The sequence below is a fragment of the Pelodiscus sinensis genome, chromosome 1, assembly GCF_049634645.1.
Source record: "Pelodiscus sinensis isolate JC-2024 chromosome 1, ASM4963464v1, whole genome shotgun sequence".
NCBI lineage: Eukaryota > Metazoa > Chordata > Testudines > Trionychidae > Pelodiscus > Pelodiscus sinensis.
In genome coordinates this window covers 133,287,971-133,315,092 of record NC_134711.1, presented here as the reverse complement: position 1 = coordinate 133,315,092, position 27,122 = coordinate 133,287,971, and the positions used below count along the sequence as shown (strand labels likewise).

General features: G+C 48.8%; 1 protein-coding gene and 1 long non-coding RNA gene across 2 annotated transcripts in view; one reads left to right on the top strand and one right to left on the bottom strand.

Annotated features, from left to right (window-relative positions):
* A2ML1 (alpha-2-macroglobulin like 1) overlaps positions 1 to 3,621 on the bottom strand; it is a 50,447-nt gene extending 46,826 nt beyond the window's left edge. Inside the window, exons 1-2 of the mRNA XM_006119937.3 lie at positions 3,480 to 3,621; positions 1,936 to 2,119 (exon numbers count right to left, since the gene is read on the bottom strand). Of these exons, the coding sequence (XP_006119999.2) occupies positions 1,936 to 2,119; positions 3,480 to 3,547 (252 nt within the window). The 5' untranslated portion in view covers positions 3,548 to 3,621. The remainder of the gene's footprint in view (positions 1 to 1,935; positions 2,120 to 3,479) is intronic.
* A 4,478-nt stretch (positions 3,622 to 8,099) lies between these two features.
* Positions 8,100 to 21,909, top strand: LOC142818951 (uncharacterized). The gene is made up of 3 exons (XR_012896644.1): positions 8,100 to 8,425; positions 9,016 to 9,163; positions 13,233 to 21,909. It is a non-coding gene; the product is annotated as an uncharacterized LOC142818951 (long non-coding RNA).
* Positions 21,910 to 27,122: the final 5,213 nt, after the last annotated feature.

Sequence of the window (27,122 nt, the reverse complement as noted above, 5' to 3'; positions counted from 1 at the left end):
AATTGGTTCTTAACTCTGAGGACAGGAAAAGCAGCAATAGGTTTAAACTGCAGCAAGGGAGGTTTAGGTTGGACATTAGGAAAAAATGTCCTAACTGTCAGGGTGATTAAACGCTGGAATAAATTGCCCAGGGAGGTTGTGGAATCTCCATCATTGGAGGGTTTAAGAGCAGATAAGAAACACCTGTTAGGGATGGATGATCTAGACAATATTTAGTCCTGCAGTGAGGATAAGGGACAGGACTTGATGACCTCTACAGATCCTTTCCTGTCCTATGATTCTATGCTTATTATGTAAATTCAACAACAAGATGTGGCATTTTCAGTACCTGTGAGCACACAATTACCTTACAAACAGCTGCATCATTATGGTGAGCTTTTCACGTTACCACATAGTTGTGTTCTAGAATCTGAGGCTTCCCTTAAAAAGTATCAGCTGAAACAATAGCTTTCTTAAGGCAAACCCATCCTGCTGTGGAACAAATACAGTCTCCGGTGCCAAGGAGGGAAATAGCTTCCTGCAGTTGTCATGCTTTGGCAATCACCACCTCTGCTGCCCCAGCTGCAGGTACTGGGCACCAAATTGTGGTTGCAAACTACCTTCCCATCTATCCAGCATCCCACTGCTTTTCCTCCTTGGCTCCCCACCACTCCAATGGAGAAAGTGAAGAATGATTAGAATTTACCTGCCTGCACCTTTCTGTCTGTCTCCCACTCCTACCCAGCAAACTAGAGGGAATCCAGGAAGGGCTCAGAGGACTCAGCACAGATGACACAAACACAGATGTGGCAGAATGTACCCCTGTATTCACACCCTATTGTAATAATCTGTGTACCAGATATGCTGTGTAAGGTATCATTTGAAACGCCTACAGTAGCGAGGTGTAATCATCAGTATCTTCCTGAGAGCGTGTAGCAACATTGTATGTGACGTTATAAGATTCCACTGTTGCAGTGTTAACACATGTTCCAGACTGAGGTTGGCAAAGAGCTATGTCTCAGACAAAGGAACGAGTGCTCAGCTTAATTTGCCTTTAACCAGTCAAAAAGGAAAGGAAGCAAATGAAGCGCTAACAAGTGAGAAAACAAAAGCAGGAGGGAACATCCTTCCCAGAGACTGTCTCTCCTGGTATCAAGCTGAAAATGTTCTTCAAGAAGGAGACTGAAATTGTAAAAAGGAGGGACAGACACTTCAAGCTCCACCCCCTCTTTACCCATCAATTCCCTGCACCTGAATGGATAAAGAACAGCTATTGGACATGGGGGAGTGGTCCTGGCCTCAGAAGTTTGGTTAGTAAGACTGTTGAAAGCATGTGGTGAAAAACAAACAAACCAAACTTGTTTTGATTTTATAATAGCCTGTTAAATTAGATAAAATCCAACTGGTGTCTTTGTGACCATTTCTGACTTTCATGCCTCACTGCTTGTGCTTGCTTAAAATCTGTGTTTAGCTAATAAGCTTGTTTTACCTAATCCAATGCATTTAAAATGAAGTGTTTTGGAAAACACTATTTGGGGTATCAAGTTGGGTGCATATTATTCCTTTTAAAGAACTGTATAGCCCAGGAGAGGGAGGAAATCTAGAACAATGGGTGTGTTGGAATCACCTTGCCGTATAACTGAGGCTGGTAAGAGCCAGAGGGCAATTACACACAGCCATTCAGGGTGTAGCTTGTATGCTGGAAAGCTGACACAGGTGGGAGCTGCTGCAGCAAATTATAAAGCATCCAAGGTTGCAGGGCAGAACTAGCAGCTCCCCAGCAATCGGGATTGTAGTCTGGAATGTCACAGTAGCTATTTGAATACCAAGGCATAGCCATCTGTACCAGTCAGACCAGCAAACATCTTCACATAGGTGCATTAGCCAAGCAGTGAGGAAGCACCATAGGCACACCTACATCTAGCCAACACCACTTGAAAGTCATAGAGCACTTACAGGGAAGCTGAAGCATTTGAGCTGTCTCTTCTTCCAGACAAACCCATCCAGCAGCTTGTAAGTCTTGGCCTTGGTCTCCAGAGTGATGGTGAGCAGCATGGAACTCTTCACCTTACTCAAGTCCATGCAGGCTTTCTGCACGGAGGGATACTGCAGCCGGGCTGGTAGCACAACCACATAGTTCCTTGAGCAGTGAGAGAAAAAGGATCAGAAGGCAGGATTGAACCTTGTGTGTTGCTTTTAAAACACACACAAAGCCCTCAAGGAATCAGGTTCTCTGAGCAGCTGAGGAACTGTACCGGTGGGACTTCGTCAACCTAGCTGGCTGCTCGTGAACTCAGAGCTGCTTTATGCAGAAGTTTCGTTCCTGTCTGGGGGGACTGGCTGAGTTCCTCCCCAGACACACTCATCCCACGCTGCGGGGAGGGATGTGAGAAGTCTCTACTAGCTCTCCAGCAGGACTGAGGCTGCCTTTGTCAGTCTCAGTTTCTGCTTTCCACTTAAAGCAGTCCTTTAGCAGGTGCTGTGCTACCCTCTGTAACGTAGCTCTCCCGGGCTACTGACAATAGTGTTGCACTGGCGGACATGTTTCATAGAGCTGCTGTGCCTAGGCCAACTTTCTCTGTGCAACCATCCCCCCATTATCATTGTCCTCAGTGAAAAGTTAGAAAGAGGGAAGGAAAGGAAACCAAATGCAAGGAAACCATCTCCAGCTGATACTCATACCCCCTCCCTGCAGTTCTTTGTCTAAGTAATTACCTGCCCTCTGTGCCACCAGAACCATCTCCCTAATCACAGGCAGTGGTGCCCCAAGGGTGACCCCCTCTCTTGAAGATGGGGGGGGGGCTTAGAGGGGATGGCTTCAATATGAAATTTTGTCTCCATTTTGAAAGTGTAAAGAACTAGGGAAAGGAGAGACGTGCCGGAGATCAAGAATAAAGAGACCCCGACCTGGCTGTATAACTCCATTTAATCAGTCTCCACACAGCACTGATACCAGGTTTCTAAACAGCTTTCACTATCCCCCACATATTAAATAAAAAAAAAAGTTTGAGCTTCTTTTCTCTTCTGTGCTCCCCCTTCCCACTCTACCCAGAGGTCTTGGAAAACCAGCCTGGATTTTCCCACTTCCTGTGGTCTCCTTCACAGCATTCACAAATGCCCATCTGCATCCATGTCCACCTGTCCCCCCCTCCAGCCATCCCTTGCCACTCTTCAAATGAGTACCATTCCTGGTCCCTCACATCTAACCACTTGCCTGCTTCTCTGACTCCGTCCACTGATCTTCCCTCTCTCCCATCCCCTATTCCTTATCACACCCATTCCCTACCATCACCCTTGAGTAGCTGTCTCCTCCTCCTTGCTCTCACTTCCCAGTTCTTTTCCAACAATCTGCTCTCAGTCTGCCCTGGGCATTTGCAATGTCTCTAGACACCAAAGTGCCCACTGCTTCCCCTGGCAGCAGTTTGCAAACCCCTGCCCTCTTCCTTCTCCACTCCACAGCCAAGGAGCAGGAGCCAGTCCCTAACTCCACGGTGACTTACGGTACAGGGTCAGCCCTGACAGCAGTCTGGAGGAGTGGGGACAGGGTACAGAGAAGAAGGAGCCACATCTCTGCAGGGACCTGCCGCAAGAGGCCTCCCCAAAGCTGCTTTCTTGCTGGCTCTCTAGCTGTGTGGTACCTGTCTTATATCCTCATTCTGTCAGGGGTGTGGCTTCTTGCCCAGTCACCGATGGGAGACAATCAACTAATCTGGGGCTGTGCAAGGGAGGATGAGGAAGTTCAGATTTAACCTGTGACGGGAGCTGATCCTGGAATGGAGAAGAACGAGTTCTGAAAAGCTGGAAAAGTCACTTCAACTCAGACCGTTTCTCTATACGTTTACCAGGAACAAAGAGTCGAGGCATTGTGTGTGTGGGTACAGTATGTGTGTGGGTGAGAGAGCGCTCATATGTACAGTGAGCACAACTGTCTGCAAAGAGCTGGCTGGGTTCCTGCTCCTAATCAACCTAGGGAAAAGAATACCCATCACCACCAATTCAGCAAACACTCCCTGCAAGCAGGGGATTAAAATACAAATGAAACAATGAGCCAACCTATATAACATCACACCCAGGTTGCAGCTTCCTAACCAAGGATGCAAACAAGCATACCCTAAACCAAACAATGCTGAAGGTAACTGACCAACACCTAAAGCACTAACATATGAATCACCTGAAAGAACAAATGAAGCCAGGCTGCTCCCGAGCTCTTCAGAGAGCTACTGGATCTGGGCTGCGTTTACACTAGCAAACTTCATAGCCAAAAGTCACTCCTAGAGCAGCTCAACCAAAGCTGCTCAACAACAGCTGCCAAAACCTGAAGCCTAGGCAGGATTCAGGAATTTTTTTGCCCCTTGTCATCCACCTCTGTTCTGAGCCAGCCTCCAGCCAAGTTCTGTCCAGATGTCATATATCCAAGTTCTGGCTGTAGCTTCCATTCAATTGTTACTGTTACAGCGAGTGGGGGGCTGAACTAGGAGCAATAGGGTTACTTTCCTGGTACAGACAAAACGTAGCAGACTGCCTGTGGCTCCTATATGCCAAGATGACAGCTAGGACCCACCGCTTAGGAAGTACACAGCTGGCACAAACTAGGCAAAGAGACTAAAACTCTAAGAGACAGCAAACTATTAAAGTGCATTTGGTATTTCCAAGCCAAGCCATTTTTGAGTTAAGGTGGGACATAAAATCTGTTGGAAAATAGCTATAAAGTGAGATCATCCTGATATTAGGAATCTAAAGTCCCCAAACAATTGATTTCCCCCAGATTTTCAAGGTAAAAATGTCAATCCCAGCTTAAATTCATAATTGCGGCAGGCTGATCACAAGTCAAGTTTGGGTGCACTAACAGGTTGTAGCAAGAAAGTCTAATGGACAGCTTGCCTCTGTCTTTCCTTCTATGGTAGCAAGTAATGTCTCTTCATATTACATGTGTACTGTACGGTAAGTGTGAGAAAGTGCAGTGTGCCTTCTCTAAAATTAACCTGCGTGCCTTTATGAACAAGGAAGGATAATATAATGGAGGACAGGATTATATACACAATATCTAGTTCTTGTGTAGCTGGCCAGTGACAAACCTAGCCAAGGAAAAGTATCTAATGGAATGGCTCAGTCCAAATAAGAGAAATTGCAAAAGGACTTGCATAGGGGACATATGAGCCATGAGAAATACTTCCATTGTTCTGAATGATCTGTCCTGCAGCTGATCTATAGACTAGAATGTACCGACCTCATGCCTTATTTATGTTGAGATAAAAATCAAATGATATTTTTATTGTTGTATTTAGGTTAAATCTCCTGCTTCCATTGCATTGTCATGAAAGTTGTCTGCAATTGTCTGCAAACTGAAGATTTCAGGTGAACATGTTGTTTTCATCCCTGGCTTTGCATAATTCCAATATGCTTTTATACTCAGTCACACCACTTATTATGTTCTTTTGCCCCATCACCAGGAAGCTTCTCTTGCAATACAGTTTGCTCACATCTAGTGAACTCAATGAGGAATGCAAATGGCTTCCCAAATTAAAATCCTACCCCTAGGCCTTGGGTGTCCTATGTCAGCAAAATCGTCTTTTCCTCCTCTCATCATGCTGGCACCAAGTCAAGGTCTGAAAAGAAAGGGAGAGTTCTTCATGCTAAATCATGATATGGCAGGTTGCCAGTAATCTCACTGCATGTTCTAAACAAGAGGAAGTCTCAGTTCTCAACATAAAACAATCAGGGCCCACACCTGCTGCTGAATAACACTTAATTGTAGCGGAGCTCCTATCTGGAGAGGTAAACTACGCGAGGAAGACAAGTAGATCCAGTTCATGTAAGAAAGGGTTCACTTGTTACTGTTGTAAGTTACAACAGTTCTGAAACACACCTGCAATTCTCATGAGTTCATGACACACTAATCCAGTGCTTGCAAATGGGATAAGAGGAAAGGTCCTTTCTTGGATTGAGAACTGGTTAAAAGACAGGAAACAAAGGGTAGGAATAAATGGTAAATTTTCAGATTGGAGAGGGGTAACTAGTGGTGTACCCCAAGGGCCAGTCCTGGGACCAATCCTTTTCAACTTATTCATAAATGATCTGGAGAAAGGGGTAAGCAGGGAGATAGTAAAGTTTGCAGATGATACAAAACTGTTTAGGATAGTCAAGACAGAAGCAGACTGTGAGGGACTCTAAGATGGTCTCACCAAACTCAGTGATTGGGCAGCAAAATGGCAAATGAAATTTAATGTGGATAAGTGTAAAGTAATGCACATCGGGAAAAATAACCCCAACTATACGTACAGTATGATGGGGGCTAATTTGGCTACGACAAATCAGGAAAGGGATCTTGGAGTTATCGTGGACAGTTCTCTGAAAACTTCCACGCAGTGTGCAGCGGTGGTTGTGACGTAGTGGGGGTATCGGGCTGCTTTCTATGCTGCTGGCTCTGGGGTAACCCCACTGGCTGCAGTTGGTACCACGGCCCAGCAAAACAGGATGAGTCATTATGCAAAGGGGGTGTCAACCTGTCTGACCAACCACCCCCCATGGAGAGGAACAAAGGAAGGTGGATGCTGCCCTGGCTGGGGGGCAGGGCTGGAGGAGAGTTAGTTAGTTTCTGTCTGGGAGCATGGAGGAAGCAGCCTCAGCCACAGGCTGGGGGGTTTAGAAGCCGAGACCCCCCCCCCCATATCAAGGGGGGCTGAGGCATCCTAGGCCTGCCCTGTAACCTGATGACATCTGTGCAGTGCTGTATGCTGGAGAAGCAATAAACCACCTCTATTCTACCGGCTGGTGGAGTCTGTTTGTGCCATTTCGGGGGTGCAGGAGACGGGGGACCCCAACACGCCATCACAGCGGTCGAAAAGGCAAATAGGATGCTAGGAATTATTAGGAAAGGGATAGAAAATAAGACAGAATATCTTACTGCCCCTGTATAAAACTATGGTATGTCCACATCTGGAATACTGTGTACAGATGTGGTCTCCTCACCTCAAAAAAGATATTTTGGCCTTGGAAAGGGTTCAGAAAAGGGCAACTAAAATGATTAGGGGTTTGGAACGGGTCCCATATGAGGAGAGGTTAAAGCGACTGGGACTTTTCAGTTTAGAAAAAAGGAGACTGAGGGGGGATATGATAGAGGTCTATAAAATCATGAGTGGTGTGGAGAGGGCCGATAAAGAAAAGTTATTTATTAGTTCCCTAAATAGAAGAACTAGAGGTCACCAAATGAAATTAATGGGTAGCAGGTTTAAAACAATAAAAGAAAGTTCTTCACGCAGCGTGTAGTCAACCTGTGGAACTCCTTGCCAGAGGAGGCTGTGAAGGCTAGGACTATAATAGAGTTTAAAGAGAGGCTAGATAATTTCATGGAGGTTAGGTCCATAAAAGGCTATTAGTCAGGGGATAAAATGGTGTCCTTGGCCTCTGTTTGTCAGAGGCTGGAGAGAGATGGCAGGAGACAAATCGCTTGATCATTGTCTTTGGTTTACCCTCTCTGGGGTACCTGGTGCTGCCCACTGTCGGTAGACAGGATACTGGGCTAGAAGGACCTTTGGTCTGACCCAGTATGGCCGTTCTTATGTTCTCTCCTCCTTCAGAATCTCGGCTGGTCATTCTTCTTCCTTCAGTCTCCCTTTGTCCTCTCTCCAGCCAGAAATCAAAAGTTAACCCTCTTCACCCTTAAGGAAATTTGGCTTCCCTCAGTGCAACAGCCCCCTTCTGAACCAATACCCCAAAAGGAAGAGTTTCATTTCCCACACCTCTGAACCTCCTGAGTCATCCATCCCCCCAGGCTGTGCCCCTACTCAAACTGCTGCACTAGTGGTGAAAATCATCCCTCACACTGTGCACTGTTTGATTTCCTCTCTCAGATTAGTATCTTCTGAAATTCTTAGCATAATCTGCAAAAATGCCTGGAAGGTTTGAATTAAGTGTTTCCTTGTTTCAATTTGCTTACATGGATTTGGCATTCAAAATTTGGAAAATCAGAGTTGCTTATGAAATCACACATGCCTTCTGTCTCAGGAGTCCTATGAAGGATTGTTTTCTGTGTGCTAGGGCTATTTTCACTCCTTGTTTTTTATAATTTAAGCAATAGTGCTGCCAACATGTTGCTTGCAAAGACTATTCCACAATGTGATAGTTAAGCTGTGGCAGTTGTATATCAGGCTTTCTGGTCTGGAAAGTGCAGGGCAGGACTTCATTTACATCAAAATGGCCACCACACTGTGCCAATCGGCTGATAGTTGGCACAGCGCAGTAGTCTAGACGGGGATCAGTTGACCCCAGCACCCTCTCTGAGATGAGACAGCTTGTCCCTTAGATCTCTCAGCATAAGAGATGAAGAGTCTAGGTGAGGCTCGCCATGGCTTCGCGCGGTCAATGTAGAAGGCCAGGGCTCATCGGATGTCGAGAGTGTGCTATGCAGCCTGGACTGGGTCAACATGAGTCTTTGGAAAGAAGGCAGGTAAGTTTTTGGGTTCATTCACATGGAAGGGGGAGGGTACTTTAGAGAGGAACTTAGGGTGGGGTCCGAGTATCACCCAGTCCTTTGTAAATACGGTGTATGGAAGGTCGGCCATCAAGGCCTCAAGCTCACTCACCCTCCTGCTGGAGGTAATAGCAACGAGGAAGAATACTTTCATAGACAAATGAGACAAAGAGCAAGTGGCTATAGGTTCGAATGGCGGTTTTGTCAGGCTCTTTAGAACGTGGTTTAAGTCCCAGATGGGGACTGGTGGAGGGACAGGAGGAAAGGTATTTTGTAATCCCTTAAGGAAGCATTTGGTCAATGGGTTAGTGAGAAAAGAAGCGCCATCTGTGGGATAGTGAAAGGCAGCTATGGCGGCGGTGTGGACTTTGATACTGCTAAGTGCTAGGCCTGACTGTTTTAGGGATAGTAAGTAGTCCAGTAGGGTAGGTAAAGGAGCGAGCTCTGGTGGGCTCGCATGTATTTGAGCAAACCAGCGAGAGAATCGAGTCCATTTATACAGGTAAGTTCTTCTAGTGGACCGTCTTCTACTGTTAATCAGAATGTCCTTCACCTGTTTCAAGCAGGCAGTCTCAGCATCCTCGAGCCATGAAGGAGCCAGGCATGGAGATGGGGCTTGGTAATGTCTGGATGGAGAGTCCGACCGTGATTCTGAGACAGAAGGTCATGGTGAAGAGGAAAGGTGTACAGGTCCATCACCGCCATCTTGAGAAGGTAGGGAAACCACATTTGTCTGGGCCACACAGGTGCCACTAGAATGACCCGTACCTGGTCCGTCCTAATTTTGTTGAGGACTCTGTGTAGGAGCGGCAAGGGGAGAAACGCATACAGGAGAGGGGCATCCCATGTGATGGAAAAAGTGTCTTCGAGGGAACGTTTCCCCAGGGCTCCTCTGGAGCAGTAAAGGTGGCATTTTCTGTTGTTTTTCGTGGTGAAGAGGTCCACGTCTGGTTGGCCCCAGTGAAGGAAGAGCAGAGCGAGGACACGTCTGTCGAGTTCCCATTCGTGCTGGTCCAGAAACGTACGGCTTAGTGTGTCCGCTGTGACGTTCAATATTCTGGGAAGGTAAAGGACGAAGGGGTGACCCTGTGTAACAGGCACCAGTTCCAGAGCTTGATAGCTTTCGAACACAGGGAAGGGGATCGAGCACCGCCTTGGCGGTTGATGTAGTACATGCAGGTGGTATTGTCTGTCATGATGGTAATGGACTTGTGAACTATGTACTGAGTAAAATGTTGGCACACATATCTGACCGCCTGTAACTCGAGGAGGTTGATATGGAAAGCCTGCTCCATAAATGACCGTTTACCCTGGGCCGTAATGTGGCCTAAGTGGGCCCCCCAATCCCATGAGTGAGACATCTATTATAACTGTGAGAGTGGAAGGTGAATGTTGGAAAGGAACGCTCTGTAACATATTTTGAGGAATTGTCCACCAGAGCAGGGAGTTGATGATGCGTGGTAGAATGGCGACAGGCTTGGAAAGTTGGTCTCTGGAAGGCTTGTAAACTATTGTGAGCCAGGACTGAAGAAGTCTCATGTGAAGTCGACAACACAGGTCGTGGAAGCCATGTGCCCGAGGATCTTGAGACAGTCGCAGACCATGACAGTCAGCACCGATTGTACTGCCCGGATAAGGTCACATATGGTTGCGAACCTGTGCTCGGGAAGCACAGCCCTCGCTGTGACTGTGTCAATGAGGGAGCCTATGAATTCTAGTCTCTGTACTGGGAGTAGGGTGGATTTTACATAATTTATGTGAAACCTGAGGCTGAGTAGAAGGGCTATTGTGGTATCTGTCATGGCCTTGGTCTCATTGAAGGATGTGCCTTTTATGAGACCATCGTCCAGATATGGGAATATTATGATGCCTTGGCATTGAAGTGAGGCCATTACAACTGCCAGGGTTTGGGAAAACACCCTGGGGGCAGTGGAGAGGCCAAACAGGAACACTCTGTATTGATAGTGCTGGTTGCCTAGCATAAACCATAAGAAATGTCTGTGAGCAGGATGAACAGTAATGTGAAAGTAGGCATCCTGGAGGTCAAGAGCTAAAAGCCAATCACCTTGATCAAGTGCGGGAATGATCATTGATAGGATCACCATCTTGAAACGGTGGTATGCGATGTATTTGTTGAGGCGCCTGAGGTCTAAGATGGATTGCCACCCTCCCATCTTCTTCTGGGTTAGGAAGTAGGTTGAGTAGAAGCCCCGGCCCTGGAATTGTGGTGGTACGCGTTCTACTGAGCCCAGTTGAAGAAGATGCGAAACCTCTTGTAGGAGGATGGTTTCATGAGAGGGGTCCCTGAAGAGGGATGGGGTAGGAGGGTGGGTAGGAGGGAGGTAAAAGGGATAGTGTAACCAAATTGAATCAGATCCAAGACCCATTTGTCCGAAGTGATGAGGGACCATTGGTGGAAAAAGGCCCAGAGGGGGTGGTGGAACTGAAAGGTATAGGTTGTCAGTGGCAGTGGATTGGCTTCCTGGCTCTCAACCTGACCTTCAAACCTGCTCTTTGCTTGATGGTGGATGGGGTGTGACGTGCTGTTATTGTTGTTGCTGTGGTCTACGGCACTGAATTCTTTGTTTCTGGTGGAAATCGTATTTGGGTTGTTTTCTAAACGGCTCTCTTGAACATTAGTAAGGCTGGTACCTAGTTCTCTTGAATGGAGGATTGTACATTCTGAGGGTCCTGAGAGTCGTACAGGAGTCCTTCATAGAATGCAACACCTCATCAATTTTAGCTGCGAAAAGGTTGGTCTGGTCAAAAGGCAAGTCCTCAACCTTCTGCTGTAGATCCCTAGGTATCCCAGATGCCTGTAACCAGGAAATCCTGCAAAGCACAATCGCCGTGGCCGTAATACGAGCTGTGGTGTCTGCCATATCCATGGCAAACTGTAAGGCTGTGCGGGAGATGGTTTGGCCCTCTTGCATAATATTGAGCAAAGTTGACCTTTTGTGCTCCGGAAGGTGCTGGAGGTGGTCTTGGAGCTTGGAGTAATTAGCGTGGTCATAGTCCGTGAGCATGGCAGTATAGTTCGCAGCCCTGAGAAGTAACGTGGCTGAAGAGTAAACTTTTCGGCCCATAATATCCACTTTCTTGTGGTTCTTGTCCTGTGGGGTCAATCCAAGGTTAGGCTGTTTACTTTTGTGTCGCACCAAGTCTACCACTACGGAGTTAGGAGGTGGGTGGGTAAAAAGGAAGTCCATATTCTTTGGAGCGATAAAATATTTACAGCCTGCCCTCATTTGTTGGAGTGATGGAGGCTGGAGTTTGCCAGATGTTGTCGGCCGTGTCCATAGTAGCCTCCTCCATAGGTATAGCAATTTTGGAGGCAGTTGGTGGCTGTAGTGTACGAAGAAGACGATATTGTTTGACCTGCACCTCCTGGAGGTCTCTTTCCTGAGTTATGGCGACTCTTTTAAACAAGTCTTGAAATTTTTTTGTGTCATCTCCCGATGATGGGGCTTCGGTAGTGACCACTTCGTCTGGGGAGGAGAAGGAATTGTGTAGAGGAGATCTGGTCTCCCCTTCAGAGAGAAAGAGTCATGTGCGTCCGAGGGGGATGGAGAATTCGCTTCAGTGGCAGATGCAGTAGCAGGAGGCAAGAGAGGAGGTGGCCTGGAAATAGTGGAAGAGGGCTGGTGGTGTCTCTTTTTCGGACATGGCTCCCAGGGTTGCCATTGAGTGGTATATGGCAGAGGTGGGTAGCCATACTGTTGCGCATACCATGGATGCGGAGGGGGAGGGTATGCATATTGAACTGGAGCCAGCTGCCAGGATGGAGGTCTATGTGTTGGGCTAGAGTGTTGCGATGAAAACCTGCTCCTTGACTTAGTGCCAATGTCACTGACAGACCGAGAAGTGACAGAGGAGTGACGAGACCTCGCAGAGCATATAGAGGAACCTGGGGACGGCGGTGCCAAGGAGGTGTGGTTTCGCACCGGGGATCGGTACCACTCACGCCTCTGAGACGGTGTGGGGCGATGCGGCTTGGCTGGTGGTGGTGCAGACAGCGAGGGTGTTGACGGTGCTGAGGCTTGTTCCGGCACCGGAGCAGTCGGAGGTGGTTTGTCGGCACGGGCCTTCTTCGGCGCCGGGCTCGGTACCGTTTTGGCATGGCTCGGTGCCATGCGCTCTTTCAATAGAGCAGTCGGTGCTGAGGACGGCTTAGGTGCTGTAGCGGTCGGTGCCACTGATTTTTGCCTTGGCTCTGAATGAGCTCTTTTGTGCTGTGCCGACGTCTTAAGCTGCGCCACACCGGAGGTTCCTGGCCTATCCTCGGTGCTGACCTGTACTGCTAAAGGTGCTGAGGATAGGGATGGAGTCGGAGAGAGACTGGTTTTGGAGGTTGTGGAACCAGAGTGGGCTGGCAGTTGACTTTTCTCCATACCCTTACTCAGTTGAGGTGGTCTAGACAATGTAGGAGAGTCTTCTGAGGAAGGACGGAGGGACTTCTCATATAAGAGAATCTTTAGTCTATTGGCTCAGTCTCAGTGCACCCTCGCTGTTAATTTGGAGCAGTGCAGGCACTTTTGAGTCTGGTGCACCTCCCCAAGACACTTAATACACTTGGAGCAGTCCGAAGCAGGCATGGCATCCCGACATGACTTACAACGTTTAAAGCACAGAGAGCAGAGCATAAGGAGTTGGGGAAAAGCGGCAAGCTGCAACAAGAAGAAAAAATATTTTAAACTAGACTGGGAAGGAGAATAGGGCTAAAAAAACTTGGATAATGAGGTAACTAGGGATTAAATCGAGGTATTTCACTATTTTTTAACAGAAGTAAGGCGAACGGTCGGATCCGTCTGCTGCCGAGGACGTTAGAGAAGGAACTGAGGAGCCACGCCGCGCACACGCTCAACAATTCCAATGGCACTAGAGGGCACCATGGCTCCTGCACGGCGCGGCAGAAACTGCTAGAAAAGTCTCCGGTTGCCAGCGTGAGGATGCACCAGCACCCATAGTTGAGCACCCACGGGGACCACTCGAAGGGGAAACAAAGGTACAAAGTGGTAAGGAAATACTATAACATGTGTAAATGCTTTGTGGTAGGGAGTATCCTCATGCCTTTTAGCATTTTGAATTTAATATTCAAAACAAAAGTACAGGGAGGCACCAAAGACAAAACTGGCACAGGCTGCTTAGTGAAAGTTTAAGTGACATGAAAAGTGCTTTGTAATTTGTAAATAGATAAAAAATGGCTAACTGAATAGCCCATTTGAGCTGCACACCTACTGTGCAAGGACAACTGAACATGCTGGAAAAATTCACTGCCTGGGAAGAATTTCTGATGTATTAACTCCTCCTTTCCTGAACCACATGGTTTTATCCTTAGGCAATACATGTGGCTGAGTTTTGTTATTTGCTCTCTTGAACATTCCTGACAATGGCTGTGACGACAATTGGCTATACTTTTTTGTCAATAAGTGGGTTCCTAAATAGGCAGAGACACAACCAGATTAAAGATACACACATTAAAGCTGTGCCGTATTCTGTCAGGCTGAGGTGGCACAGTTACAGGTAGCTTGCTGTTTCCTTGAGCGAGAGATGCAATTGCTACATCTCTTACCTCTCTCTGAGCTGGCTTGCACAATAAAGTTATCAGTATCTGGAGAGAGAATTAACCTCTGTGAGAAGGGAACTACTCAAACTAGAGGAGCCAACTGACTAACAGGTTGGTTTAGTTTTCAAAGCTGGCAGTTGGAGCATCATCCTAGTTTAACTGGTTTTACTGCCTGCGGCAGATGCAAGAGCTCACACAGCCTAAGATGTCCTGACCCTCCTTGGTCTTCCCAGGAAATGAAAGAGGGAAAATATTTTCCCTCCATTTCCCCACAGAAATCTGAAGGTTGACACAAAGATGGTTTGACCCAGATGGGGCAGAAAGGAGGTTGGTAAGTGCTTTCTGTGAGCACTGTGGGGTACTGCATGGAGAGGGGCCAGTGAAAAGCCAGACTGGTGGTATTGGGTTAGATTGTTAACTTGTTAACTATGGAAGTCAGCTTCCCTCAAACTAGGCATCATCAGCTACAGATGAATCTGAAGAGCTCGCTTTCCGAACTTGATCTCATATCTGGGCTCTGTTACCATATTTTTCTGTAACAATGTTTCATGTATATGCTCTTGTAACACCCCTCAGAGACAGGACAGTGCCATTACCCGTATTGCACAGATGGGGCCCAGTGACTGATGAGCATGGTTCATTCAGGAATTATGCAAAATATACCCCTAGATAGGACTTGAACTCCTGTAGACCTCAGCTGCACACAATTAGTTTGTGTACCAGGACTAGGCAATTTATTGGCTGAGGCAGCATCTTTAAAAAAGATCTTTTTTAAAACTACCCCAGTGTCAAGATGTCTGCAGTGATTCGAGTGCCTCAGGGCCAACTGTTAGGAAGCTGGGCACACATCCCAAGCTGGCTGTGAACTCCGATTTCACTAACTGAGTATCAAATGTAAATTCCTCAGACACTTTCATAATCTAACCAGGGAGTCACAGCATCCCCTTTGTTTTTCAGGTCCATCTTGTCAGCCAAGGAAGTCTGCCTTTGTAATGGATAGTGCCCTGCACCAACAATCACAATAATATTCAGGTTACTACCAGTTCCAGGACCAGTCACTTACCCCCACATCAACTTCACTTTAAATCTTACACCAAGACAAGGCTTGTAGCCAGACTTATACTAAAACCAGTGTAGCCTTTGGGAGGAATTCAGTAAGCAGATATAATGAGATCTTATTATTAAAGAACATGGTAAAAATGGGGATCTGCCACTAAGGCGCCAAACTCCCTGACTCTCCAGGCTGATGTGATGGCAACTCAAAAGGCTATCTTTCTAAGAATGAAGTTAGGGAGTAGGTCACCACTGGGTTGAATGGAGGTCTCATCAGATAGCTGAGAACTAACATGAAGTCCCAAGATGAGTCAGAATGTCTGATGTAAGGGAAAAGGTTACTCCTAATAAATCTGGGTTACACCAGGTAAGCAAAAAAAAATTTTGACCAAGGGAGGAAAGGCTGATATGGCAATAGGTGTACCTTGACTGAATTTATGGATAATCTGGATGTCTTCAGATGCAGCAGTAAGCTAGGATGAGGGAGAGAGCAATTTATTCCAGGTAACAATGTCTGCAGGTTCAAAAGTATCTTTCAAAAAAGCCTCTTTTGAAAGAGGCTTGCAGTCTAGGCATAGCCTCAGAGTTGGAAATCTTGGTACTGAGAGATGCCTGGTACCTGATAGCAACAGAGATTCTGATTCATCTGACACAGAGCTCCCTCGACTATCAGAACGCCTGTAGCATTGGAAAGAACCACAGTACCATCTCCATAGGGGAGGCTGCTGGAACTGGCACTGACGATACCAGCGCTGATGGGCGTACTGGAGGCTTGGTAAATGTCAGATGCTGATGCTCACTCGGTACTGAGGTAGTGCTGGTAGCTCCAGCTGAGACACTTGCATTAGCACCAATGGCTATGTTAAGAAGCAGGATGGCCTCAATGGCTAAGCAGAGTGCTTTGGTGCCAATGGCAGGGCTGAGATTGATGGTACCCTGTGCTTATTCTTTTCTTAGTGGTGAAGGATACAGACGCCCTACTGGAGCTGTACCTCCTTTTCTTCTGGTGGGCCTGGGAAGCCTCAGGGTATATCTACACTACAAAGTTAGTTCGAACTAACGGACGTTAGTTCAAATTAACTTTCATAGGCGCTACACTAGCACTCCGTTAGTTCGAACTTAATTCGAACTAACGGAGCGCTTAGTTCGAACTAGGAAAACCTCATTTTACGAGGATTAAGCCTAGTTCGAACTAGCTAGTAGACCCTTAATTCGAACTAGTGGGAGGCTAGCCCTTCCCAGCTTGCCCTGGTGGCCACTCTGGCCAACACCAGGCAAACTTGTCTGCCCCCCTCCCGGCCCCGGAGCCCTTAAAGGGCCATGGGCTGGCTACACAGTTTGTGCCAGTTGCAAGGCTGCCAGCACCCGTGCCAGCACACCCTGCACCTGACACCCATAAGCCAGCCACCCGAGGACACCCAGCCCTCCCCCTCTTCCCAGGACCAGCCTGGCGGCTCCCAGGAGCCTGCCCGGGGCCGCAAGAGGCGGGCGCCCGCGTGGTCTAGTGCAGAGATCGTGGACCTCATCGAGGTTTGGGGGGAAGCCTCCAATGTCCACGATCTCCGCACTAGCCACAGGAACGCGGCAGTCTACAGCCGCATGGCTGCCAGCCTGGCCGCCAGGGGCCACCAGCGCAGCCGGGAGCAGGTGCGCTGCAAAATCAAGGAACTGCGGCAGTCCTACTCCCGGGCCTGCCTGCCAGGGGCCGACCCGGAGGCCTGCCCCCACTTTCACGCCCTGGACTGCCTCCTGGGGGCTCATGCCGTCCCTGCCCCCCGGGACGTGATAGACCCCGGGGCAGAGGGACCGCTGCAAGAGACCGAGGAGGAGGAGGAGGGCTCCGAGAGCCAGGAGCCTGCCGGCAGCCTGCCAAGGACCCGGGACTCCCGAGGCACCCCACAGAGCCGCTCGCCTGTGTCATCCGAGGCTGGGGAGGCGTCCACATGTGAGTACCCTCATGTTCCCCTTATGTGTACGGGGGGCTGGGGCGAGAGGGAGCCCTGGGACCGTGCGCCTGGGCCTTGCCCACCACGGAGCAGCAGCTGGGGATCCTGCAGGGGCCCTGGCCTTGCAGAGGCGAGCTGGGTTTCACACACCTGGGCCCCTGGGGTAATTGACCGCTGGTCTTGTTTCACCACAGCCGCAGCACCTGGGCCTGCAGGGCGCACCACCCTGTAGTACGGCCGGGAAAGACCAACCCCTCCGGTGCGGGGCACTTTTGCCTCCTCCCGCCCCCCCTTTGTCCCTGGGACGGCCCATCCCCTCCTTGCAGCCCCCCTCCCCCCCGGCGCAGTGGCCGACGAGTGCCGTACCTGCATGAGCACCGCCCCGACGGTGGATCTCCCCACGCAGAACTGGTTCCCGACGGATCGGTAGGTGTCCGGCGTAGAGAGCTTCCAGAGGGCGATGGTCACCCGGTTCTGGAGGGGGATGGCGGGCCTCATGCGAGTGTCCCTTCTTTGAACTTTATAGGAAAAGCAGCACAGGGAGGTTCAGAAGTTAAAGCTCAGAGCTCTAACCCACATCAGGCCAAAGTGATAGCCACCAGAAAGGCCACCTTCCAAGATAGATACAGGAGTGAGTATGTCACTAAGGGCTCAAAGAAGGTACCCATGAGTGAGCAGAGGACAAGTTGAGGTCCCATATGGGTACAGGGTGCTTGACTGTCAGGTGGAGTCTGTTGGTCCTTTAGGAAACATCCAACAAAGGGGCTCGTGAAGACAGAGCAACCTACTTCCCCCAGATGGAAAGCAGAAATAGCTTCCAGGTAGACCTTGAGGGATGAAGTCACCACCCCTTGATGTTTATGGTACATGTGTAATTCTTTTGCCAGGTAGTGCCAATAGCAGCCAGGGCTGGGTTCAATATCTAGGGGTTCCTTTTTATCCATCCCACACAGAACTGGCTTGAGACCCCACCCAGTAGCCTGGGAAATTCACACACACCCCTGGATGCTTCTGGGAGGCAACACTTCCCCACTCACAAGCATACAGTCTGAGTGTAGAAACAAAACTTTTAATGAAAGAGGGAGAGAAGTAACATGGCATTAACTTGGGAAAATACCACGAACAGAGTTCATAACCAAGCTATGAGTGAACATCCCAGCTCAAGCAGGTTGAGCAATGTCCTTTGGCTCTCCAGCTCACAAGTCCAGCAATGTAAGTGTCCCATTCACATACCCAGCCCTTCCCTGCACCCCACTCACAGTTGCTGCCCTTGGTCAGGGCAGACCAAAGCTCAGAGGTGATTTGCAGAGCTCACCTCCCACCCAGGAGGAGGTGGGGGTAGGAGGCGTCTCACCCACTCTGCTGGCCACTCGCTGCTGCTCCTGCTAGCCGCTCCCACCAGCTGCCTGCCAGCTACCCATGCTGACCACCTGCCAGCCACTCCTGCCAGCTGCCTGCCAGCTTCCTGCTGGAGCTCCCGCTGGCTGCCTGCTCCTGCCAGCCGCCTGCTGCTGATAGGTTTAGATCTGGACCAAACCTAGTGATTTCAGCTCTTGATCCACTGTACAGGCCAGCAGAAAATGAGAGACTCTTTGTGGAGTCTGTTTTAGTTCTATCATTAAAATTGGGTGGGGGAGTGTGTGGAGAAACAGATTGTATCAGTCTTACAGCTCATGCCTGGAGGGCATGTAGCCTGCTGGTTCAGAGCTCTGCTCTTCCCCACACCACCAACCCCGATTCAATTTACTTGAGTATAGAAGGGAGAGGGTTGTCCATCTAAGATTCTTTGCAATTACAGTGTCTCTCCTGCAAGAACTGGTATGATATTTTACAATTCCTACATTTAGGGTTCACATGGTTTGTGACCCCACAACAGCCAAATTAGTTATAATAGGAAAAATACCATTCTAACAATTGACTATCAGGCCTACAGCACTGACTGAACTGGATTTACATAAGCATACCCAGGATTTCTTTCCCATTCCAGCATGAGCTACATTTACATAACAGTTGAATACCTTGCAGGGCTAAACAATTGAGTTAGCATAAGCACACCCAGGATTCCTTTCCACTTGCAGCTGGTGCATTGGAAGCAGAGATTCAGACCCTGCTTATACATGGTGTGCTCCAACACACCTGGAATGAAAGCATGGGCAGTGTCTGTGTGCTGCTAGGAGCACGAACATGTGACTCCTTTCCACTTCACCAGGTATGTGGCTCTGGTGGAAGGCTCACTGCTGCTGAAAAGGACAAGTTTGACATGTTCTGAACAGGCATGCTCTGCTGACTTCAATCACAAAGCTTCCAGGCTCCAGATGGAAGGATTGTGGGTAGGTCTAAGGGGTGGTGGCAACCATGATCCTGTGTGATGAGGTCTGGGAGGAAGGGAAGCCGAAAAGGTGGCTGGATTTTCAGATCCAGCAGTGTGGGATACCAGTGCTGGCACGGCCATAGTGGGGTCACCAGAATGTCCCAGGGAATTTTGGGGAGCACTTTGTGTACCAACAGAAATGGTGGGAACACATACATCAGGTACCCACTCCATGGGATCAAGAAGACATCACTAATGACCCTGGGCTGTGGTTCCTGAAAGAGCAGACCTAGGGGCATTTCCAGTTAAGCAAAACCTTCACCTCTGGAGTGTGTGGATGACATCTGGGTGAAAAACTACCTGCTACGCTGATCTGCCAGCTTATTTTGGACTCCAGGGAGGTCCAACGCCTCCAGATGGATTAAGTGGGCTATGAATAGCTCCCACAGCTGTAGGGCTACCGGGCACAGAGACAACAATCGAGTTCTACCCTGTTTGTTGATATAAATCATGGCAGCCTTGTTGTCTGACATGACCACCAAGCACCAGCCTGGGAGGTGGGGCAGGAATGCCTGGCATGTTAAGTGGACTGCCCTGAGATTACAGGAATTGATCTGGAGATACATGTCTTCTTTCTTCCACGGCTCCTGTGTCGTGTCCTGTACGAGATGTGCTCCCCAGCCTGAAGTTGAAGCATTTCTGAGAAGAGCAAGTGAGAGCTGCAGTGGCTGGAATGGGACTGCTTCACACACTGTTTGAGGGTCCAGCCACCAATGGAGCATCTCTAGGATGTGGAAAGGAAGCATAACTATCATGTCTATGCTGTCATGGCTTGGGTACTACGCTGATGTTCACCAGATTTGCAGTGGTCATCATGGGGAAACTGGAAAGGGCATGTCCAGTTCATCTGTAACACAGTCAAGAATTGCAGCCCAGGTAGGAACACATGTGCATGCATGGCATCCAGGATCCCCCCATGAATTCTAGCCTCTGAGTGGGAATGTTGCTAGTGTTGATCAGTAGGCCCAATCATGAAAGTGTTGTCTGGCTCATGTGAAAATGAGCTTCTACTTACTTAGAAGACTGGCCTCTGAGAAGCCAATTGTCCAGGTAGGAGTAGAACTGAATGCAGTGGTGAAGGAGGACGGCTGTTACCAATACAGTGCGTTTGGTGAAGATGTGGGCTGTCGTGAACAGCCAGAATGGGAGGGCTATGAATTGGTAGTAGACATTGTTCACTGTGAATCTGAGGTACTGCCTGTGAATTGGTTTGATGGCGATGTGAAAATATGCGTCCTTCATATCAAGGGCGGCCTACAAATTTCCTAGGTCTAGGAAGGGACTGATGGGGCTCGGGGAGACCATATGGCACTTCCATTTCGCTAGGAACTTGTTGAGTTCCCTGAGATCCTGGGTGGACCCGAGGCCTCCCTCTCCTTGCTCTGGGAATAAAGAAATGAAGGAAGTAGAATTCCCTGCCTCTGAACTCCGGAGGAATCTTCTCCAGCACTTCTTTTAGGAAAAATTGCTTGAGAGAAGGGTTCCTCAAGAGTGACGGGATGAGGGGAGAAAGGAGCAAAATGAGACAGAATTTCCCACCTCCACTATGTGGAGGACCCAGCAATCCAAGGTGATTTAGACCAGTCATGGTAGAAGCGGGATAGTTCACAAAGAAGGGGAGATTTGGGGAAGTGATTGTTACTCCCTCCTTGGACGCTCTTTCAATAGGGTTGTTTCCACCCTGAAGAGGGTTTAACTTGTCCCAGGTTTTCACCAGGCTGAAAGCAGGACAACTTGTGTCTGGTACATCTTGAGTATCTGCTAGGAAAGTCTGACTTGGTCTTGCCAGGATATGGCCTTTGTGAGGTTGTGGTTTAAAAGTTTTCTACTGGGTCACTGGGTATGCATAACAGCAGCAGCTGTGGGGTATCATCCCAGAGCATCTTCTCTGCTCCCTGGCCTTGTGGTAGGCCTGCCAGAGTTCTTTTGTTTTCATCCAGCACTGGTCGAGTGTCCAGGTGTGGCCTTTCTCGGACAGGCTGGAGATGACCTGGCCATAGACTTCGGTATTTCTCTTTCTGGTGTGGAGATCGTGGAGGTTGGTCTCCTCCTGCCAGACCTTGAGCAGGTCCAGGATCTACGCACCCATCCAGGTCAGAGCTCTCCTGCATCCCTGGCCAGTGGCAGCCATGGGAACAGCAGGAGTGCTAGCAGCCATAGAAGGTTCTGCTGGAGCATTGGGGTTGCTGATCACTGCCTTGCTTGCTGCTGTGTCTCACAATGGGCTTTCACTGCTGGCCACGTGCCACAAGCTCTTCTCCTGCTGCCGGGACTTTTAAGCTCCGCAGGAGAAGGGGACCAGTGGAGATGGCAAGAGTGGCCAGAGCAGTCAGAATTGTAGCCGCAAGAGGCTTCTGGAGGCCAATTATTTTGAACTAGCCAATTAGCCCGACATAAGATGGGATTTTCAGGACTCTCCTCCACGTCGGTCTTCTCTTCTGAGCCTCCGGTCTCTCGCTCCATCTCTCTCTCTCAACTCTCCTCCCCCTCCTGCCTCTCACTCGGGGGGCCATGGAGCCCAAACAGTCGCTTGCGCCACTTGCTCCCACCTGGCGGCCCAGCTGAGCAGTGCAGAAGTCAGCCGAGCACCACTGCAGGAGGCGAAGGAGGGCAGGGCGGGACGGTGACGTTCACGGCCAGAGGGCAGGGCCTGGAGCCGCTGTCACGCCGCACGTCACCACCCCGCTGCCCTTCATCTCCCGCCGTGGTACTTGGCTGACTTCTGCACCACTCACCTGGACCGCTGTGGGGAGCAAGCGGAGTAAGCAGCTGTTTGGGCTCCCCCATGGTGGCCCGGCTGAGCGGCACAGATGTCAGCTGAGCACCACATCGGGAGGCAAAGTGGGGCGGGGTGGTGACGTACACAGCCAGGCCCCGCCCCCCGCCATGGACATCACCGCCTCGCCCCCTTTCCCCTCCCACCGTGGCCAGGGCCGGCCTGAGCCCTTTTGGTGCCCTGGGCCCAGGCGGGCAGCACAGCCCCTGGGTGCATGCTCAGGCCTGTCCGTGAGGCGCAGGCCCGCCCCCCCCAACCCCAGGGTGCACGGGCCCGCCCCCGGGGCGCACGGTACATGCGCTGCCCAGCCCAGCCTGGCCAGAGCTGCTAGCACACGCACTGGGCCGTGCATGGCCCCGCAGTTGTAGAGGCAAGGGCGCTGCTGTCCAGCATCACGGGGCCGGCGCTGCAGGAGCCGGGCGCGCAGCTCCTGATGGCAGCTGCAAGGGATGCTGCCTGCCCCTGACAGCTGCCATCAGGTGCCCCCTGTGGGTTGGCATCCTGGGCAGCTGCCCGGCTCACCCATGCCTCCGTCTGGCCCTGGCCATGGTGCTCGGCTGACTTCTGCACCGCTCAGCCGGGCCACCGCAGCGGCCCGGCTGAGCGGCGCAGAAGTCAGCCGAGCGCCATGGTGGGAGGCAACAGCGCTGCCCAGAGGGAACAGCAAGCATTTCAGCGTTACAGAGACAGACATTGGGCTACTATATATATGATTAGTAGCAGCAGAGCATCCACACTAACACTATTTTCAAATTAGCTTTATTCCCTGAGGAAAGCAGGAGTACAGATTTCAAAATAAGTGGTAGTGTGGATGCTCTGCTTATAAATTCAACCTAAGTGTAGTTATTTCAAAAAAACGCCCTAGTGCAAAGCAGGGCTAGGAGAAATGGCTTTAATAAAAATATAATTTTAGCTCCTGGAGATCATACCTAACTTTACTCACATGCGTGGTCCCAATGGAACCATTCATGCAAGTGAAGTTACATGCTTACATAAGTATTTCCTGGATCAGGACCTCCATTTCCAATATTTTGATTTTTTTGCATAAAGCAGTTTTAAAACATTCAAAACATATAACCCACCAGTACTGGTATCTTTAAAAATATCCAACACTTACATTTTAGTTCATTCTGCATTTTAACCTACACTTGCAATGGCACACGTTTTCAAATTAACCTCAAACTAGTTTATAACAATGATTCAAACAAAATAAACAAGTGGTTTAAATCACTCCATCCTGCCTGGTTATGACTATGTCACCACTAAAATACAGATGGTTAAATGACACTATTGTCTTCCCCCATATGCTTGTAGGGACACTGATATCGAAGTCACTTTGGAAGTAATATTTTAAATAATTAAAAATAAAGGAACTAGTTTCACTAGCCCTCTCTCCTCTACTACTCAGAAAAATACCAGCTTCTACAGAAACCATTGTCTTTGCTTATGTCATTAATAATCACTTAGATTATTATGGCGAAAGTTAAATAAGCAAATGTCTTGAATGGTATCTCTCAGTTTCGAAAATGAAATTCAATGAAATCGGTTTCATTTTGGCTTATGGCCAGTTTTACTTAGCATTTCTTTATGCTGCAATGTTTAGGTAGCCCATGCTGCTAAGGATTTCTAATGGGTTTGGGGGGTTGGTTCTTAGTTTTGTACTTCAAGTTTTGACTGAAACTTTCTTTTTTAAATGCCTTTTTTAATAAAGCAAAACAAAATGTATGTTTATAAGAGATATCAAAGCATTTTAATTGTATATTTAGGCCTCAAATTACAGTTTTTTAAAATGTCTCCTTCCCAAGTATATGGAGGTATACTTCAGAAAAAGCCTGAAAGATGAAAAATATTGGCTACCAGCAGGAGGAGACAGAGCCTCAGACAAACAATCATCCTTTCATTGTGGTGAAGATATTTGGACAAAACCCTTCATTGTGTAACTGTACTGGAATCAGCTGACTTACTCCAGGGATAAATATAGCCCATTAAGACGTGGCAGGCTTGTTTCTATCCCAGATGTTATATTAAACACAATGACAATAGTAAGGAAAAAGGAACAGGTTTTCAGAATAACCTCTGATTTGGGGTACCGCTGCTTTTGAATGGGTGACCTGGGCATCTTTAGGCCTGGTTTTCAAACGTGCTGAGCATCCTCTGTTCCAATTGATATTAATGGACACTCAGCACAACAAAATAGAGACAACTGTAGAAAATGGATTCACATCTTTCAGATCTGCAGACATGGTGAAAATACTAGTTAAAGTGGCAGCAAGTGCATTTAATTGACTCTATCTGGGGGAATACATATGGTGCTTCCAGGGCAGGAAGATAAGGGTATTGCAGACAGATTGTGCAAAAGCTTCTTTTCTCCATCACACCATTCTGCAATGCACCTCTAACTTAACCAGCGATAACCATGCCTATGTGCCAATAAGGCAACAGGTATTAGGGAGGAAGTCACATATCTGCAAGGAAGGGGCTGGTTTTTGAACAATAGGGAAGTTTCATTATAAGGGAAGCCCTGGTGATTAGCTTAGGGAGATGTGGATGGGTAGAGAATACTAAAAATGAGGACAGGACTCATGGAAGAGTAAAACTTCCTATGGGCAGGAATCTCACCTCTCCCTGCTAGGCAAACACTGCTCCCATGCCATATTCGCACCCCTTGCTTCCAAATCCTTCCTAACCAACCTGCTTCACTGAGGCTTTTGTCTACCGGCCAGTTGTCAAGGAAAAGTGCCTTTTGGTTTTGTCAACAAGAGCACGTGAGTGTTCACACTGCAATGTGACACTTGTCACACAAAAGAGCAATTGTCATGGGTAAAAAAATTCCTGCTCCAAGAGGAACTTTTGTTTTTTCCTCTCCCTGTGTTATCAACAAACATGCATAGTTGGCACCTTGAGGTGCCTTGTTACTGATCGTGGCCTCCAGGAAGTGGCCACAATTCCCAAGCAACCACTCCAGTCAACAGTTTAAACTCTGCTGCCCTGAAGCAGGGTGACCAGCTATCCTCCCTGCCCCTTGCAAGCCCCATGAAATTATAAACCCTTTTCCTGCTGCCTGAGCACCTGGAAAAACCATTTCCTCCCCCCCCCCCCCCATCCATGTGCTGGCTCAACATACAGAGGTCTCATGGCATCTTCCCAGGTGCTCGTACTAGGCCATTGAACCAAATTCTCCCCTGCTTGGGCCACCACAGAGCTGTAGGATCTGATCAGTATATGGGGAGAGGCGTCCGTCCAGTTCCCGTTGAGAGTGACCATAGGAACTGTGACATGCAGGGACACATTTATTGAGCCTTGTGTGAAAAGGGTGCGGGTGGGGGACACTGCCATGCAGAGCAAAGGTTAAGAACTCAGGGGAGCCCATCATAAGGCCCATGAAGCGAACCGACACTCTGGTACTTCACCAAAGACCTGGTGATTCTATAAGGAGAGTCGCTATCCACAGTGGAGACCCCCACCTCCACTGCCAAGAGCCACACGGGCACCTTGGAGGACACGGGGCAGTACACAGACGATGAAATTGTGGAGGAAGAGGCTGAGGCAGACGAGGCCCAGGGTTTCCCCACAGGGTCACTGAGTGTGTCTGGCAGCCAAGAACTGTTCTGCACTGCTGATGGACATAGCCAGCCTGAGCAGCCTGTCTGGGGACCAGGAGGCAAAGTATGGGGCTGTGGCTTGTGGAGTGCAGGGCTGAGGGCACAGAAAAGTGGGAGGCTGGCTGTGTGTCTGTGAACTGCATGTAGCCCAGGTTGGCCGCTTGGTCTGGCACTGATAGGAGGGCTGGCTGGGGCTCACCTACCACCAGTTGGCACTAAGAGCATGGGTGGAGTGCACAGGGGGAGCACAGGACTATACGGGATCCCAGGTCAGATATACACATGACAGCCGATAAAGTGAGGTCTCCACCAAGAGCCGGTAGTCATCACCATCATCACTGTGAAATATGTGCACAGGTAACATTTAAAGATTTATGTATCTATACCGAAGAGTATGTCTCAAGGTCTTGGAGTTAAGGCAGCTCATCAGGAGGTTACATACCTCCAAAGTGTCCCTTTCAGGGAAGGAGCAACAGACAACCATCTCCCTGTCCAACTATTTGGATATTGTGTAATGGCGGTCTCACACTAAATTGAGCAATTGCAAAATCTACAAGAAAAGAAATCTACAAAACTCAACAAACAGCAGGGAGTGTCCTTTTTATTAATAAAGACAAACGATTGTCTATCTTGGCATGAATAAGGAAACAGAATTTTTCACCTGGTAGCCCATCTGACAACATACTTGCTTCATGAAACAAGTCGCACACCCAACCAGTCTGTATAACACTTTGAGGATTTGGAGTAAGCAGTATGCTATACAGCATGAGAGGATTGTGTTAATAACTCTGGGCTTTACAATGCACATTATGAGATTGTTTTACCTGTAACCATTTGTTTTCAGTTCTTCCAGTTGCTGCTGCTTGAATCTTTCTTCATTAAGTAAACGTGTACTTGATTTCACTAAATGGATCCAGGTGCTGTGTGTTAAGCAAAGTGGTGGTCTGAGGCCTAAGCTTTCTGTTGGAAGCCATGAATCTGTGAAAACTGAGTGCCTAGCTGTGAGGCTGGATACTCCGGAGGATACTCAAAAGGCACTTGGGTTGGTGTGTGCCCATCTCTAACCTGAGTGCCAGTGGGGCCGGCGATGCCTAGAGCAGATTGCTTGCCATGCCCATGGCTGCTACAATTGGGAGCTGACCCATGGAAGCATCACAGGGGTAATACTGACCTACCTTCAGGAGAGAGTATGATTGCTTCCTTCCTTGTTTTAGAGATCTTCAGCTAGAAGGTGCTACTGAAAGTCAAATTAACTTGGCTTCTTTGTGGAGATTGACAGGAAACCAATTCACATAATTTGGAAGAGCCACCAGAGATTAAAGACCATCATTTGCCTTGTGCAGCTGGGGGAGGTGTAAT